Here is a 17980-nt window from a genome sequence, read left to right as displayed (position 1 = left end):
ATCTCGATCAGCTGGTATCAAATAGTCGACTCTTGCTCGTTTATTTCTGGCATCCGGTGCCGAAGCCCATTTTCTTTCGCTGACACAAATTCCAGTGTCTCTTGGTTTATCCTCCTGTAATTTTTAGCTGGCCATTTTTACAGGCTTTATTTTTATTAATATTAACGATGTGCGATATTTCCCCTTTGTGTGCCTGTTGAGTTTATGCATATTGTGTATGTGTTTTGGGCAAGTCGGAATGACCTCGCTGTATACGGTACGTCGTCAAAAGCACGACTCATAACAGGCAATCAAAAAAGCATCTGCACTTGCCAGCTCTCCGGCTAATTTGCATGCTAATCCGGCTAGCGATATGCAAACTAGACAGGCCCATGACCATCCCCCACCATCACATCCTTCCACATAATCCAACCACCAATCATCTAACTACTCCTCGTGCTCCCTAACCATTCGAGTTCATATTTGCACTGCAACTTTTGCTGCCACTATAGATACTGCTGCTGTTTCTGTTTTATTGTTCAAATGTTGCCAGATCTCTGGGGATGGTAAGGGATGGGATGCATAGGATGGGGATGCTATGGGGCTCTGTCTCTTTGTTATTGCCATTTGTTGTTGGGCCACAATGTAATTTGGATTGGATTTTTATGACTTGCTGGCCGTGGCATGCAGTACGAATCCTTGGGGTTGACATAGAATCAAAGCATTCATTGGCTGCTGCACATCGACATCGACCTGATGCTGCAGGGCTATTTTCTAATTTATTTACAATAGATGCGAAAGCTAAAAACATGTCAATATCCGTCTGTACTATAGTATATATGTATGTATTTTTATATGTAGTTATTCTCACGTTTTCAGAATATATTCTACTAAAATTGATGCTCAAAAACCAGATTCTGTTGGGATCTATATCAGACATCTGTGGACCCATGCCGATTGATATTTTCCTCTTAATTGAAACACTCACTCGTATACTCATCCCTATCCCTATGCAAATCCCCCTACCCCTTCCCGTAGCCCTATTTATTAGTTGGTTTTTCATTCTTTATATAATCCAATCAAATAGTTTTCATTGTTGCTGCTACATATTTTTTTATTTAGTCGATTTTGTGTATCGAAATTGCATTTCTGTTATTTGTTTTGTCAGCAGAGACTGTTTTGCTTTGGTGGCCTGTCAGACAATGGGACGTCGCTGGGGTGTCCCCCGAGAATAGTGTGAACACAATGCCGGTTGTGTGGGTGTGCGCGTGGGTGTGGGTGTGTGAGAGAGAGCTTTGTGTTTGGGTTAATTATCTTTTGTCGATTTAAGCATTTAGCTTCTGAAAAGAGCTGTCACATGGCGACGTCAGGACGTCAGTCAGCCCGCAGCAGCACAACAATGAGACCAATAAGCGGTACCCGAACACCAGATGAAAGAGCCATGCTAATCGTTTGAATATTTGTTGGGGGCGAGTGACGACAAGAGACTCGTTGGCAGCCCCAACAGGTGCTTGCTCATCTTCGCCGTTGACAATGAGAAGCATTACCGCATTGTTATGCTAAATTCTATGTGGTTTACTGGTGTTCTGTTACTCAGCCCTGTTCTGGTTCTGCTGGTACTAGTTTTCGTCCTCCTCGTCGTCGGTGAGGCCCACCACCTTGTCGGGGTAGAACTTCTTCAGCACTCGCTGCACATCCGGCACCAGATTCTCGAAATCCTCGGGGAACTTGTCCCGCCGCGGCGGACCCCTCGTCAGGCCCGACCACAGCTCGTGGACGGAGGTGCGTGCATTCTGGGAGAAGCCAATCTCGAAGGCACCTTCCCGGGGCGCCTCCTTGCCGTTCTTGTTCCTCACCAGCTGGAACTCGCGCTCCGGAATGCGCTGCTTGAAGAAGGCTCCACACTCCTCGGCCTTTATCTGGAAGATGGGGCACTCGGTGGTGTGCTCCACGTAGAAAATCGAGCGCTCCTTGCTAAAGTTCTCATCGGCGGCCCAGTCCACCACCTTGACCTTTTTCTTCCTTCCTTTGGGCATACTACCGACCGTCACTGCCACTCCCCCGAATTATGGATTTTGAATTTTGTCTCTCCGACTATCCATCCGACTATCCGAACAGACGAGTATTTCAATGCATCATTGTTTCTGTTAATAATGCTTATTATGTATTAATTAATAACGTCCTCTACTGATTGATGTCTTGGCTGCTGCGTTTTATGAATTCTGGCACAAACAGCGCTCCATAAATCTTCGCTCTTTGTTTTTCAAATTTTAAAAGTGCGCACCAGAGAAGACCAGAGAAGTCTCTGTCCAAAGACGTTTCTTCGACCATTAGCCTCTTGGCTATTTTTAAAATGCAATCAGAAGCAACAACAATTTTTGGGGACATTCTGAAAAGAACGAAAGAACGAAACAACAAAAAAAACGTAAAAGAAGACAAGAACTTTTCTGTTAATTTGGCGGCACTGACAGACAGTCGAAAAGAAGAAATTTGAAATGTTTCAGAAACATATGCTTTCACTGCCTCTTCAGGCAGATATTTCTCCATCTATTCAGACTCGCATTTGCTCGTTTTGTTTTTGTACATGTCATCTCAGATGTATGTTCACAGAGCTCCAATATAGACATCGATTTATGGTACTGCCTCTATAGGATCGAGCATCCGCAGCAGCCAGTCTACAAATTCTGTGCATAACAATAATATATGTGCATAGATATGTATTTGTTTTGGATATAAGCGTGCATAAACAACAAAAGATACCGAAAATTATAAAAATAGTCAAGAGTTAGAGAAGTAGCAAATAAAAATAGTCACATCTAAACAAACAGAATGGAAAATCGAGAAGCTTCTTTAGCAATTTGCTTCCAGCGATCCTTTAATGAGAGAATCATAAACGGGACAGAACCCTCAAACGAACCAGGGTATGTTTTATTCCCAGCTGGACATCTTGGCTCTCAGAGACTAGAATTGAGAATTGGCTATAGACCAAAGAAAGCCCTCTGCATTTAGCTGAAAGCAACCTCCAAGGACGAACCTATATAATTTCATAATTCAATTCGTTACTGCAATAAGTTTTAATTTTATAATTAATAAATTTGGTGGGAAATCTTTATTCTTCCAAATAATTCCCAAATTACATTTGTTGTGTCATTTATTTCGCAATTTCTAGTTCTCCCATGGAAAAAGTTGAATGATCTCCCCATGGCACTACACGGTACTCTACGGCACTCGAAGGCACTCTACGGCACTCCAAGGCGCTCCACGGCACTATGTTAACGTATTTTGTATGCATTTTTCCAATTTCCTGATAAACACCGGCTTTTAAATGGAAAAAATCAATGGAAAATGAATGCGAAATGAATAAAAGGATCGCAGAATTGTCTGCAAAATTGCAATTTGCAAATGAAAAACAAATAATAAAAATATAAAAAAATGCCAGGGACGTGCCAACCATCCACCATTCACTAAAAATGGAAAAAAAAAACCAAACCAAATACAAACCCCAAAGGCAGCCCCTAATAGAGCACTGGGTTCTGGGTCGATGGCGCTGGCCTCCTTTAACGAGTCTCATAAATATTTATGTGCATATACACGTAGGTTCGAGCATTTCTCGATTTAATGCGGCGACATTTTAAAGCAATATTCAAATTTGCCATTTGCCGCCACCCGTTGCACGAACAATGTGCAAAGAGCGACATATATTACGGCCGCAAACTAGAGTATCTGTGTGTGTGTGTGTGTAGCCGTGCACTGGTTGGTATCGTATCTGTGTGTCCGTTGTATCTGCCGCTGTGCGGTGGAAAAATATTCGTCGATGCTTAAAAGCAAGAGGCGGTAGGCGGCAGGCGGCAGACGGCAGACGGATGAGAGCAAACAGCAAAAAGCAAAAATATACAAATTTAAAGATATTTATTTATCTAAATACCGGAATATGTATCTGCGTTTCCATTGTGTCTGTGTATCTGTGAGTTTGCATACGCATGTCCACACATACTCGTATTTTTGAGATATATTTTTAAAAAATCAAAACGGCAAAACGACAATTTTTAAGGCGGCGTCGGATTTTTTTTGGTACAGAATTTTGACATACAGCGTCGACTGCGACAGCGACTGCGACTGCGACGCGGCTGAGGCGAGAGAAAATGAGTCTTGGGGCAGCTGCAGGCAGCGCCAGTCGATCGTACTGCTTAGTGCCACGCCGTGTTTCAGTGCGCCCAGGCCACGAGCCCCTTCGAAAGTGGAGTCCCGAGTACATAAACTGAAAGCCTATTTCCGAAACATTTCGAAAAACTCTAGTGAACATTTTTTTCCGAGCCACAAGGCTGTGTGTGTGAGTGAAAACTTCAGTTGGAACCCAGTCCCAGAAACCGAGTTGAAAGCCCGTCTGTTCTGTGCTCTTGCCGCCCCCCTCTATAGCCGCGACACCAGGAGCAGCAGCATCCGTAGTCATGCAGGTCTTCGATAACAATATGGTAAGTGAAATGTCGCCCCGAATCGGGACCATTTGTGTCCGTTTCCTGTATCCTGGACAGGCACTTGGCCCCGTATTTGTGTTCGCGGTCCACCCGCTCCCCGCTCCGCCAATCCAGAGGGCATGCCATAGCCAAATTTATTGTCGCAGCTCCGTTTTGTCGTATCCCCTCGTCCATCGCCTCCTGGCGGAGCACCTAGCTACGCTTTTAGTCCAGTTAGCTTAACCCAGAAATGTCAATACACAAATTCAAGTCGCAAGGGTCCTTAGTTTGCCCCTGACTTGCTCAACCCCGCCCCTTTTGGCCGCAAATTCCAGAAAAAGGTTTTGTCTGTTAACCAAAGAAGGAGAAAGCAATGGATAGAGAGAGAGGTAGAGCCAGAAAGACAGGAAGTCATGCGGTGTTCAAAATGCGCCGCCAAATTAATTACAAAAATTCACTTAGTGGCCGCGATCCAAGTGGGTCAACGTACATACGAGCCACCGACAATTGCAGGAGGCAGAGTGGTTGAAGGTGGGGGGACTCTTTTGAAAAATTAAATGAGAATAGGCTTGATTCCAAGCTGACAGCCCCTATTGCCCCATAGATCTGCTGCCGTTTTCCAAAATATATTTGCCACAAAAATTGAATACTGAATCGTTGGAAAACAGCTTTGTCTGTGGCCAAAATACTCGATATACTCGTATTTATTTGAAATATTCGTCCGGACCGGTCATTTTCCATTCAATTTTATTCCACATGGTCTATAAATACCTAGAAATATCTTTATTAATAATAAAATAGGCTTGGCGACACACCAAACTGTTTTCCGTCTCAAACATCCACAAAGTATTCGCCACAAGATGATTTCTTGGCAGCTGAGTGCTCAAATTCATACAAATCTTTAGGAATAAATATGTGGAGACGTTTGCCTATACATATGCGTTTGTGTGGTATATGGATACGATTGGGAGAATCTCCTATATATTGAGATATGTATGTTGCTATCGTGTGGGCCGGTTCAGCTCCTGCGTAATATTATGGGGACAATTACATAGGTCTTAGTAGTAGTAGTATTAGTCCCCTCTGAGCTACCAAATTGGTGACAAGGTCGTTGTTGATGACGAAAGCAAAGATGTAGTCCATTCGATTTCCCATCCCCTGCCACTGGCACTGCGACTGGCACTGCTTCTGTACCCAGTAGAGCACGACATATAAATAGACCGACCGGAGAGTTTTACAATTCCAGCGACGAAGAACAGTCCTAGCCATGGAAATGTGAATTGGAATGGGAATGGGAATTGGAATGAAAATGGTCTATTTTCGGGGCTGAATAAATCAATTGGCTTCTGTATTTATGCAGATGCCACCATTTGATTATTTCGCACTGTCGTTGATTTATGGCCAATGGCCAAAGGGGGTTGCGGTTGCTGTTGCTGTTGCTTTTGCTTTTGCTTTTGCGGTTTTCGGGTAGTAGCTCGCTCCTCCTCGCTCCTCTTTCCTTTTTTTTGCGATGGTAATGTGCACGTCATGTGTAATTGCTATATGTCACTGTCAATGTGTGAGTGGTTGAGTGGGTTAGGGCCTGATAGATTGTAAGGTGCGTGCATAGATGCACGTGCGGATATGTACGAGCGAGCATAGGATATTGTGCTTGCAATCGGTTGAGTTTAATCAAATTTCCGATGATGTATTGACGGAATGTGTCTGCCATTGAAAGCCATAAATAGACAGCGGCAGGCATACTGAAAGATTTTCCAATCAATGAATGGCAGTTTTATTTCAAAGTCATACTCGTAGACGGTACAACAGAAATCAAATGAATGCATTTCCTTCAGCTCAAAAGGATTTCTGTCTCTCAATCAACAATAGAAGAAGGAATATACACATACATACATACATATGTACATGTCTATAAGTATGTAGATTGGCTCGGAGCTCAAAAGGTTTAATGGGAAATTCGCAGCTGGAATTAGCTTTACATATTCTACAAAAAGAGGACAAAGCCAGAGCCCTAAATATATTGACAATCAATCGAAAGGGTTCAAGGCATCACCTGTACCCCACTCTGCTTAAATTTCTCCGGGACTCTGGGAGTGCAACCAATAGATGGTGCCTGATTGAAATAGACAGTTCGAAAAATTTAAGTGGAATTCGCGTTGTTTATTGACCGAAACACAAACGAGCGGCATTAGCAAGCCAACCATTTAGCAATATTCAAATAATTACCCCACAAATAATGCAATCATTTCTGTTTTCTATAAATAAACCCGCATGTGTTTGTTTGAAAAGAAGAATAATTAAATCGCACATTTCACTATCACTCTCTCTCTCTCTCTTGAATAGCGCCGTGCCTCGCGCCGTGCCTCATTGCGGCGTGGATCGATCTCGGCCCTGCCCCAGAAGTCGGCGGAGATCCCCTGGGACATATTCGAGCGGCTCTCTATGCCGTTCCTCTTCTGCCAGGCGGCGGCCATCGTCAGCTCCCATCTGCTGCACGCGCTGAACATATCCAGCATCTCCACCTTCGCCGTCTTCGTGTGGTTCGCCCTGGCCACCGTGGGAGCTGTGCTCTTCTACCACTTTGTGAAGGTAAGTCCGTAACGACACTCTCGTGTCCAAGGGGCCCGAGACCAAAATCAAACAGTGTAATCCTTTCAACGCCTGCGGCGAAACCGCAAGTAGGATAGGGACATGGATAGCTTTTGGGTTTGGCTTAGACATCGGGGTTTCGGTTTCCCAGCCGGCAGCCAGAAGCCAGAAGCCAGTCACTAGCACCACTTTGGGGCATGTCTGCGACTGGGGCGGCTGCACAGCTCAAGTGCCAAACCGCATAGAGGGGCCTCCGAAATAGTAGGCAAAGCAAATCAGTTGTACTAAAAATAGACTGCCCCAGGGATGTGGACGGAGATGGGGACAAATGTCCTGTGGGGCAACGTCAACTTATGTTTAACCAGAGGAAACCCTTGACTGTGGATTTGGCTTTGGATTTGGCTCCGTTTGATATTTCAGAGCTCGCTACACACACGCACACTCTCAGCACCCTCCATTTTCCTTTGGCTCTCGGCGAAGGAAAATGAAAATGAAAACAAATAAATAAGCAGCCGGAGAGAAAAAGGAAAAGAGAAAGAGAAAAAGTGCAGACGGAAACCCAAAGAATTGCTGAAACAAAAGGATTTTGTAATGAATATAAATTTTTAAATGTATTCTCTGGAAGAACTTTAATAAAATCGCTTAAAATAAATTAAAGAAAAGCCCTTAAATAGTCACTCGCGTGGATGCCTCCACCGCAATTCCCTCTCACTCTTCTGTAAAGCTGGTTTAAGCGGAACTCCACGGTTACATATGTACACACGAGGATTTGTACGCCAGGGATGTGGAAAATGTTGATTGTTCATCGTTCTCTCGTTCTCCTATCTGATTGCGGACGCCCTCCACTTCTTTACACAATGGACAGCAATAATGCCATGATATTTCGATGTTTTCACACCGTTTTTCCGCTGATACGTACGTTCAGATGTACCTACGTATATGGATGGTGGTGGATAATTTAAATATGGGTGCACTCTATTTGGTTTAACTAGCAGGAGCAATCCGGAGCTGGGAATGCACCTGACAGGCCCCCTTTGCTGCCCGGAAATTACGCGTAAAGGTCACGTCCAGGACACGTAGGCAGCGTATCGCTGGAACTGGAACATCACACACTCCACCCAATAATTAAGGTAATAAGCATGACTGCAGCATAATTAACAGTAGCAGCAGCAGATGCAGTCCCAGCAGGTGGCAAGACGAGCAGCTCATTTGCATTTTCCACTCCCCGTAAGAGACACTGCTGTTAATATTATAGGTACTAAAGAATGCTTAAATGTATGTATGTATTTGTATTTCAAGGGACAGGGATTTAAACTTTTCTACAAGCTCCAAGGAGAGTTACTACAAAATCGCTTATCTAATTAACCAGATACGATGACGTTCGTTTCTAGGGAACTTCCGTGTAGTATTTGCCCTACCAAGTTTTTCCCGGTGAAAACATTTCTCTTTGGTCTTCTGTGAGTAAAGAAAACTTGGCGTTTGATTAGTTTACCCCTCGATCTGGATGGACCTTTATCCCGATCAGGATTTGTGTTTCTGGCCAGGAAAGCCTCCACTTTCCATTTACATATTCGTTCAATTATTTGCTGAAAACATACTCATATACATTCAAGCCGCATTTTTGTTCATGTGTGGGCGTTCCTGTGTGCATACTCATATATGGAGAAATGTGGCTTTCGATGGCCCTCGGCCTGGCCTGGCCAATGAGGTTCGCTGACGTGGCCTGTTTTAGGTCGTTGGGGGCTCTCCCCCTCCCTGTTGGCTCTCTGTTTAGCGTTGCACATCACGTTGTGCATTTCATTTTTATGTCACGACAGTCAAATTAAATTACACGCACGCACAGATATCCCGACGAAGGGGCTGGCATGGACGGATGGGTGGACGGATGGATGGATGGGTGAGACTAGAGGCAGCTGTTGACGGCTCAAATTGGGTGCAATGAAACGTAAATGTCTACTAATTAAATGATCAACAATCTGCCAGGTCTAATAATGCACTGAAATGCCCATCCCCATCTCCGGGTCTGTTCCTGGGACACTCGGAATGTTGGTTTCTATTTCGGTGTTGGTGTCAGTGTCGGTTTTATTGCGTTGCAGTTGCAATTACACTTTACGTAATATGCATAATTAAGCGTTGGGTTGGCCCATTCCCCTACTGCATGGCGCAAAGGGGGTTTCCGCAGCCATAGACGACATGTTCGCTGGGGAGTCAGAGTCTCTTCGGGACCCGCCAGAAGAGAATGTAACTAATTGAATTAATAGCTTTGTCTTGGCAACCCTAATGAGCAGTCGCGAAGCAACGGAACAGCGGCAACAACACAACATCTACACCTACGTCTACAATAAGTGCAAGTATTTCCATACAATTGAAGGCTCCGCGCCCACATACTTATACTTGTGCAGCTCGGTGCTTCGGCGGATGGCATAGATAAAGTTCTACCAGCCGGAGGAGCCCCAGGTGATGTCGGAGTTGATCCGAGAAGAAATCGTATCGGTTTCGCTAATGCCATGAGCCAGTGGCACTTGCCACTCGAGACGCAAGTGGAAGATACATACATATTTCTGAACGTAGAAAGGGCGGACCAAGTTTTTGCAGCAGCTGAAAGGCGCACTGGTGGCCTAATGGATGTTGGAGCTAGTTCATTGCCAAGCAAACCCTTTTCCTGTTGGTTTTTGCTATCCATAAGTGTTCATTTCCTCTGCACACTTTGTGGCCTTTACAGCTTCATAAAACTTCTGCTATAGACAAATTTTACGCTGATTTGTGAGCTGTTAACCGAAAAAATGGCCACACACAAAGGGACGGAGGAAGGGATAGCTTTGTCAACGGAAAGAGAACGAGAAAGAGAGACTGCACTCTCAATTAGGAGAAGATGCGAGTCCGGAGTCCATTGGGGAGCGTCAATGCACTGAGGCAACTGAAGGCTATATAAAAGGCTGCTCCTTGTCCCAACTCCACTGTCCTCTGTCCTTTCCTCTGCAGCATTGTCTCTCTCTTGAACAAAAACACACAACACACACACACATACACCATAAAAAGTCATTATGGGAAAAGTTTCGCTAGCCCCCTCTGCCTCTCTGTGTCCTCACTTCTGCTTTTCTGTGTCTCTGTGTATCTGTTTCTGTTCACTTGGAGTTTTATGGCCCCGCGCGTGGCCTGTTGATTCACACAACCACACATTCACACACTCACACACACATGCGCATACGAGCACAGAGGACATTCAGAAATGGCAATGGCGTGCCCGGCCTGACAATGGCGGGCAATGAAGGACATCAGGACATGGCTCATGTGGCCACCATCTACGCGCATTGCGTTTCTTAGAATTGCACGCCATTAAAACGCCTTGACAACTTTCCGCCACCAAGGAAAACATCTCTTTCGACCGCAGGAGCGGAGCTGTGCTGTGCTGTGCTGTGCTGTGCTGTGCTGTGCTGTGCTGTGCCTTTGCCGTTGCCATTGCCTTTCCAGTTGACTCAGTTTTGCTGCGCATTTTAGTTAAATTAAAAACCAATTGCACATGACGCAGCCGTGCATCCACCGTGCATCCACCGTGCTCGTATGCATCATGCACGGTTCAGCAAAAGGTCAGGGGTCGACCAGATGGCAAATCACCCACTGCTTGATTGGTAGTCCTGGTCCCAGTCCTGGCCGCAGTTGTGCAACCACTTCGATCCTTATTCGTACATTTGACATTTGAAGTAGCTCCAGTAGTATCCATTCGAAAACTCATCTTCTGGTTAGCGTTAGCACTGGCGCTGCTTTACTGCTCTACGAGTGGTACGAGAATCTCTCTATTCAAACCCATGCACTACATTTTAATTAACTTCAAATGCCAGGGGCATCACTTGCAGACCCAATACAATCACAATTGAATTAAATATATATAAATTGGCATACCGGCACGCTCTGGCTACGAGATGGAGATGAATAAGAAGGGATGAGAGGGGAGATGTTTAAACAATCGCACATAAAAGTCCGCACACATGCTGAGCTACCATAATGGCTGGCACGGCACAAAGTCAAAGCTTTGCGTGTTGCCGGAGTCACACACAGATACACAGGGGCACAGAGTCTCGCACTCATACACGGGGAAGTCAGCGAACAAGCTGCAAATTGGCCAGACCGTTCTATTCTATTCCATGGCATTCCTTGCCTTTCGGTTCGTTTCGCTCTGTACACCGCATCGTATGCGCAATGCGAAAAGCCTTTAATGCTGACGTCGTCCTCTGCGGATGGCGTGAAGTTGCTAGAGGACCTGACAGCCACACGCCAGAAAGAATACGTGCGTGCTTTTACCTAGCCACTCTATCTATCTATGTATATTTCTCTCTCCCTCTCTGTCTTTCTCTGCCTGTGTCTGTGTCTGCGAGCGTGCGGAAAGCAAAACACAGAAATGGTTTTTAACTTTTCGGTTAATTAATTTATTACTGCCTAATACGTTCAATGACTTTTGGCGATCGCCGCCCCTCGATGCTCGTCCTGCTGTCATTTGTACTCATTTGCCCTCTTGGCCAAATATTTTTCAGTTAATTTATATGATTTTATATATGTACATATGCCCTCCGGCGCTCCGGCACTGCGGCCCTCCGGCTTTCCTGCCCATTTCTGGCTATTTTTAGTCACTGATTTAATATGCGTGCATGCGTGTGCGTGCTTCCCTTTGTTTTCCATTTTTTGGCTTCTCTTCTCTCTCTGTTTTTTGCCACATTTCGTCGCCTTATTCAGAGGAGGACAGTGAGAGGAGTGCTAAGGTGAGGAGAAGGAGGTGGTGGTGTAGGAGGCGAGAACAGTGGGGACAATTTGTATGCGGTTTGTTCGCCATTTTTCACTTCAACTCGTACACCGCCACATCTATATCTCCATCTTCCCCACTTTCAAGCTCCCTGCGTTATGCTTATGTAGATTTATTCGAGAGCTCTCGAGCGGTCAAGCATGTCGCGTCTTCTAAGGAGGTTTATGTGTCTGCCTGGTGAAAGGGAAAGCAAAATAGCGACCGAATAGAAAGTACAAATGATAGCAGGCATACAAACAAGATAATACATTTGACTGTGAAAATCTATACTCAGCTTTCGGTTTGTCGCTCTACTAGCTCATCCCCCTTTATCGGGAGTCTAAGCATGAATTTATTGTATGACCCAGGAACAGGAATAGTTCTTTCATTTTTCAATGTCTTTACTTACATCCCGAGTAATGTTTATGCACATTTCCAACAGTCCAACAGTCCCACAGTCACAAGCCCACGCAATTCCCCTGCCGGACACTCTCGCATTATCTTCATGGTCATAATACCCGGCGAGTAGTGCGACTGCCTGGACTAGGTCTCCAATCCCCGAACTCCCCGGGCTCCCCGAGCTTGTCATAAGTTTATTCTCGCAAATGAAGGCGCACATGCTTTCCCGGAAAGTTCCTCCCTATTGTTGTTTACTTTTTACACGCATTACTTTTCCGTTTTCCGCTCGCCCACACAAACGGAGGAGGCACTGTCCACCGCTCCTCTGTGGCTCTGAAAGTGCTGCTAACTTGTTGCAGTTTACACATTAACCTGCCAGTCTGCCCCGTCGCCCCTCTGGCTTGGCCCTGCCTTGGCCAGCTCCAAGTTTTTCCTGCCAGCATAATGCATTATATAAATATTACGTATACGCCCCCAGTATACGTAAGCCAAATTTAATGAGCCTGTGGCGAGGAAAGCGGCGGCGCGTGCGAGTGCTAGTGCCAGTACCAGTACCAGTGCTAGTGCCAGTGCAGGCAAATCGCGTGCCCCACTGCAATTCATCAGATTCGGCTAAAAGTGTGCGGAAAATGGTCCGCTTTGGGTGGCGGCACCTGCTGCTCACGGCCTGTGGCATAAATCTTCCGCTAGCACTTCTACTTCCCATCGCAGTTGCAATTGCAATTAAAATGCAATAAAGGATGCATTTAAATCGCTAAACTGGGAGCAGAAGCAGGAGGAGGGCCCCTCTGTGTGTGCCTCTTCATTGACTTGCTCGCTTCCCATGCTCGGAAAAATGTGGAAAAGTCCCATTTCCGCTCAGCCAATCGTTCGCATTTCGCTCTTCCTCCACAAGCAACTCGTTCAAATGAAGGTGACTGACATGCCCCAGGGCTAAGCCGCTGCAGTCTCACTCGCGTTCCTTGTGAATTTGCTTGAATCTATTTCGGTGCATGCACGTTTGCTTCTATTTTGGGAACAGTTTAAAAAAACCACAAGCCGACGTGCTGGCAGACACGACATGACCGCAGAGAGGGAGTGTTAGACGAAGACAGGTGGCATGAGGCATGAGGCATGAGGCCGAAGTTAGGTGGCAGGTGCTAGTGTCAAGGGGTCGGTTTTTTTTTTATCCCTGCACGTTGCCCCTGCGCTCGGCAAAGTTTCTTTGGACGGCTTGCGACGTGCAGTACTCCTTTCGTTTCCTTTCCTTTGCTTTGCTTTGCTTTGCTCTTTCACCTGTTCACACGAAAAGCTGTTGAAATTTTACACAAGCGGCAAGGCCGAGCGGCCACAAAGGGGGGCAGGAACGAACGGCATCTGACGACAATTCACAGCACATTTCCCTAATAGAGCTCTCAAGTTTCGCCGCAATTCGACTTAGTTCAATGTAACATAATCCTCTTGGCTTGGACTAATTTAGCAGACTCCAAAGGATTATCCTGCTGGAATATGACGCCCTCTTGCCTTTGACCAATTTTCAAAAATTTTAATAAGTTCTTGGTCAAGAGTTTCCCTTGAAGCACAACTGTTTCTTGGTCGAGAACTTTTCCAAGTGAACCCAATGCTATGTTTTTCTATCGGGTTTCCCCTTGCACAAGCTGTGGCCCTTTGCCTTTGCCTCTTGCGCCTTGTCCATGCTTCAGGCTATCAGCAGTCTCCAGGCCATACTCTCAATGCAGTTTAATTGACTCTAAGCATTTCGTTGCTGGGTTTTTAGTCTCTTTCTCAGTTCCTTCGGTTTTATCTGCTCTTTTTCCATGCTGAATTTTAATTGCGGATGGTTTTTACTTGCAGCCAAGTTTAAAGTCATTTCTGCAGCACCGCCATAAATTGGGGTGCCAGGAAAAAGCAGGGAACGCGATTACCGCCATCCAGCGATATATGCAAGAGTATTATGAAGTAAATTCGCATAAAAACTCCACGAAAGAATACTTGTCGTAAAGTTGGCTAGAGATACGTAGAGAAGAGAAGTGATTGGGGCGTATGGGAGAGGGGAAGGGAAGGAGTGAATAGTTTTATTTTTATTAACGCCAAAGAACGGCCAACAGATTTCGATAAGCCAAACACTTATGGCCACAATAAAATGTCGGCCAGTCTTAATGGGTGTCAACAGCACGGCCAATAATAATACACACCCCCCACACGCCGACTCTCGACTGCCACTGCTGCTGCCCCGTGCCCCGTGCCCCGTGCCCCGTGCCGCCTCCTTTTCTCCGAATCTTCTCATTTTTTAACAATTTTACGAGCACTTTATAACAGTTTGATAGCCCGAACAATGAGTAGCCATCTATAGTTCTACTTCTACTTCTACTTCCACATCCACTTCCATTTCCACTTTCCCCTCGAGACCGGCTGACGCACTCTGAAGACCCACCCAGACGCCCACTCGAGCCCGAGACCCAGCCCGAGCCAGCCAATAGTCTGGGCAGCTCCATTGGTTAATGGCATGATGAGTTATGACACCAGCACTACCGCAGGCGCGTTGACTGACAGATCCAGAACCAAGGAGGGGGAAGGTTGTTGAGCTGGAGGTTGAGCTGGAGGTTGAGCTGGAGGTGGAGGTGGAGTGGTGCTGGTGGAGTAGATTGGCGCGTGTCTGAGGCGGAAGTATCAGTGAGCACACGTCTTCCTGGACTGTCGACTGTCGACTGTCTGCCATCAGTGGGTCAGAGCTGAAGTTAGACAAATATCCACGCATTCGGTGTCGACTATGTTCTGCTCTCGAAATTCGCCCAAAAATAGCCATTTTTGAAGAGCAGAAAGTCGTTAAGCCCAGTTGACACGACATGACTTTTAAGTAGCCTTAATGAGTGGCCAAACTTTGAGCCTAACAAAGACATTTTTGGCTGGACTAAAGGTCAAACATCTAACATGACGCCCTCCCTCAAGTATGCACTGAAAGACGAGAAGCACCGCATCCAAAAACCAACCAACCCCCACCCACCCACACACAGTACAGGAGATGAGTAATTGGTATTAAAGTTATTGAACATAAATTAAGTGACTGTCTCGGTGACCGTCAAAGGGTTGAACAACCACGAATCATTCACCTTTTCCTTCCATTTCGCCCGTTTCTTCAGGTGTCGGCTTCGGGCAAGGGCGTGCTAATCACCGGCTGCGAGGCCCCGCTGGCGTGGTACTTGGCCAAGAAACTGGACGATCTGGGCTTCACCATCTACGCCGGCTTCAACACCCCCATCGAGGAGTCGGACGAGGCTGGCATTCTCAAGGAGGAGACCTCCGGCCGCATGAAGCTTCTGCACTTGGACGTTACGTCGGAGAAAACCGTAAGTCTGCACACGGCTTTTGATAGCTTTTCCCCACGAAGCTTTTAGCTAAACTCCGCTCCACATTACAACACTTATCGGCAGCTTTTGGAGGCTGCCCACTTTGTGTCACAGCACCTGCCGCACGGCGCCCAAGGACTGTGGGCTGTGGTGCACTGCGCCCACTGGATAGCTTTGGGAGAGCTCGAGTGGATTCCATTCGCGGTGCTGCGCAAAAGCTTGGATCTCAATCTACTCGGTGAGTGGGGGCGCCACTGAACAGGAGTTTTCCGGTACTCAGTACTGACCCGTGCCGTTCCGTTACCCTTGCAGGAGCCGCTCGCCTCACTCAAATCTTCCTGCCGCTGGTCCGTCGTGCCCATGGACGCGTGGTGTTCCTCACCTCCGGCCTGAACCGCGTCCCATCGCCCGTGCGTGGCATCCAGTGCGCCACCCAGGCTGCCGTCGACTGTTTTGCCGCCTGCCTGCGCCAGGAGATGCGCACACGAGGCGTGGATGTGTCTGTGGTGGCGGCGGGAGAGTTCGCTCCCGGCAACGGCTGGCTGAACGAGACGGAACTCCGCGACCAGGTGAGCATTCGATGCTTCCCCTCTTAATGGCTTGGCAGAGGCAGCGGCAAAAGCGGAGGCCATGCAGCCAGAGCAGCCTTGCCATGCTTTTAGTTTTTTACGATACCATAACCATGTCGAAGCGGGGGAACTGGCAGAACTAGGAACTCATTAACTCTCCTTGCGTCTCCTTGAAGGCCAAGCAAATGTGGAACCAGCTATCGTCGGAGCAGAAGAAGACCTACGGCGAGGATTACTACGAGGCGGCCATGACGTCGGTGGAGAAGTATTCCCGCGAGGTGAGGGGCCGCACAGCAGTGCCCGACGTGTCCGAGAGCTAACGAGCATTTAATCCCCCTCCACAGGCCGCCGATATCCAGCCCACGCTGCGTGTCCTCATCGACGCTGTGACCAGGACCTTCCCCATGGCCCGCTACACGCCCGTGACGGCCAAGGAAAAGCTGCAGATCTTCCTGGCCGAGCACCTGGCCCCCTCTCTGTACGAGTCGGTATACGGCGAGCAGAAGAAGTTCGTCTACTGATCCGAGAACACCCAGACACCTCGACACCCCAGCCTCATCCCCATGCCAGCCCCGACCAGCCGCCCCTTGGAATACTATTGATTGCTTATGTCCCTTGTGCCATGTCCCTCGTGGCTCCCTCGTGGCTCCCTTTTGTATAGGGCATTTATAAGAAAACTGTCAGAGGAGGAGCGCTGACGGTCGTCAATGAGCATTTAGCTATGTTTTTTCCCCGATTATTTTGATAATTATTCTCAATTTATTGCAATTTCCCGCGTATCTGCATAATGTTATTATCCTTAGTTGCTAGAACGAATTGTGAAACGATGAATGATAAGAAAACGTAAAAGAAAAAGTAAAATGAAAACAAAACGAGTAAACCATGAATTTTACCTGAATTCTAACGGATGTTCCTGGAAAATGTGAACACGAACAGCTGGACAAGAATCATTTCTTAGTGTTTCATTCTTTTGGTCTGTTGGTTGAGGAATTAGTCGGACAAGCAATCCAATGAAGTGGAACATTGTTTGATTTGTAGAAAATGTCATATTACCACCTCCTCCCCATTCTTGGGAGCACCCTTTAAGCATTAATTGCTTCTGTTTGCCGTTGGTTGAGTGCTGCCTCTCCAATGAGACGATGGTTTGATCTGCTCAATCCAGACATCATGCCATTCCACTCAACGGCATTAGACATGCCTCCAGTTCCCGCTCCAGCTCCTGCTCATCATTCCCCCACATCCCAGCCGGGACTAAGCTTAAGTGCACTGTCAGAAGCACTGGAAAGCAGACACAAATAAATTCTATAAATTTTGAATGCATGTGATTCGAAACGAGTATGAGGGGAGCTCAGGTGCTGCCAGCCAGTCCCCGTCCCCCGACAGCTCAATGGGCAGCTATGGAGCCATAGCGAAGGAGTTTATAGGGAGTTTGTAGGGTACCCAGAAGCGCATAACTCGTGCATAAATCTCTCATAGTTGCTAATGTAAACCACAGCTGGCAGCTACTCCCAATCCGCCTCCCAGATGGCATCCGCCGCATGTTCGAACTTTTGCGAAAGAATACCAACTGAACGAACAAAAAGCACAAAAGTTGCCTGGGAAATGAGTTGGTTAGCTCAAACACACAGATAAACCCGGGAACATAATTCCCTACTAGCCACTATAAGACACAGACCAAAGGTTCTATGTGTGATTCCGTCTCTCTGTCTGCATTTATCTGTCAACATTCCAGCTGCTCCGGCCTCGGGTCTCTGGTCTCCGGTCCTCATCGTTTCTATTTTCCTCGTAACATCCTTTGTCTCTGTCGGCGCCTTCCGTTTCCCAGAGCTGTTGTATTTGGCTTACCAATCTGTCGGACTTCCACTGAGATGCTCACAGTAGATGAGCTGA

At 46.8% G+C, this 17980-nt stretch overlaps 2 protein-coding genes across 2 annotated transcripts; one reads left to right on the top strand and one right to left on the bottom strand.

Moving 5' to 3' along the window:
* Nucleotides 1-1066: 1066 nt before the first annotated feature.
* On the bottom strand, nucleotides 1067-2125 carry LOC108158270 (selenoprotein BthD). The gene has a single exon (XM_017290507.2). The coding sequence runs from the start codon at nucleotides 2013-2015 to the stop codon at nucleotides 1599-1601; it is 417 nt and encodes a 138-aa protein (XP_017145996.1). The 5' UTR covers nucleotides 2016-2125; the 3' UTR covers nucleotides 1067-1598.
* A 2004-nt stretch (nucleotides 2126-4129) lies between these two features.
* LOC108160803 (D-beta-hydroxybutyrate dehydrogenase, mitochondrial) lies at nucleotides 4130-16970 on the top strand. Its single transcript, XM_017295024.2, has 7 exons — nucleotides 4130-4451; nucleotides 6777-7022; nucleotides 15315-15521; nucleotides 15606-15759; nucleotides 15834-16090; nucleotides 16267-16368; nucleotides 16435-16970. The coding sequence occupies exons 1-7, from the start codon at nucleotides 4428-4430 to the stop codon at nucleotides 16609-16611; spliced, it is 1167 nt and encodes a 388-aa protein (XP_017150513.1). The 5' UTR covers nucleotides 4130-4427; the 3' UTR covers nucleotides 16612-16970.
* Nucleotides 16971-17980: the final 1010 nt, after the last annotated feature.

The sequence above is a fragment of the Drosophila miranda genome, chromosome 3 (genome assembly GCF_003369915.1).
Source record: "Drosophila miranda strain MSH22 chromosome 3, D.miranda_PacBio2.1, whole genome shotgun sequence".
Classification (NCBI taxonomy): domain Eukaryota; kingdom Metazoa; phylum Arthropoda; class Insecta; order Diptera; family Drosophilidae; genus Drosophila; species Drosophila miranda.
The sequence above is the reverse complement of the archived record's forward strand: the minus strand, read 5'-3'. Positions and strand labels throughout refer to the sequence as shown.

Coding starts and splice junctions, on each gene's coding strand:
- LOC108158270 (XM_017290507.2), bottom strand. CDS start 2,015: ATGCCCAAAGGAAGGAAGAAAAAGGTCAAGGTGGTGGACTGGGCCGCC.
- LOC108160803 (XM_017295024.2), top strand. CDS start 4,428: ATGCAGGTCTTCGATAACAATATG. Junction 15,522..15,605: donor ACGTTACGTCGGAGAAAACC/GTAAGTCTGCAC, acceptor ACTTATCGGCAG/CTTTTGGAGGCTGCCCACTT. Junction 16,091..16,266: donor AGACGGAACTCCGCGACCAG/GTGAGCATTCGA, acceptor GTCTCCTTGAAG/GCCAAGCAAATGTGGAACCA.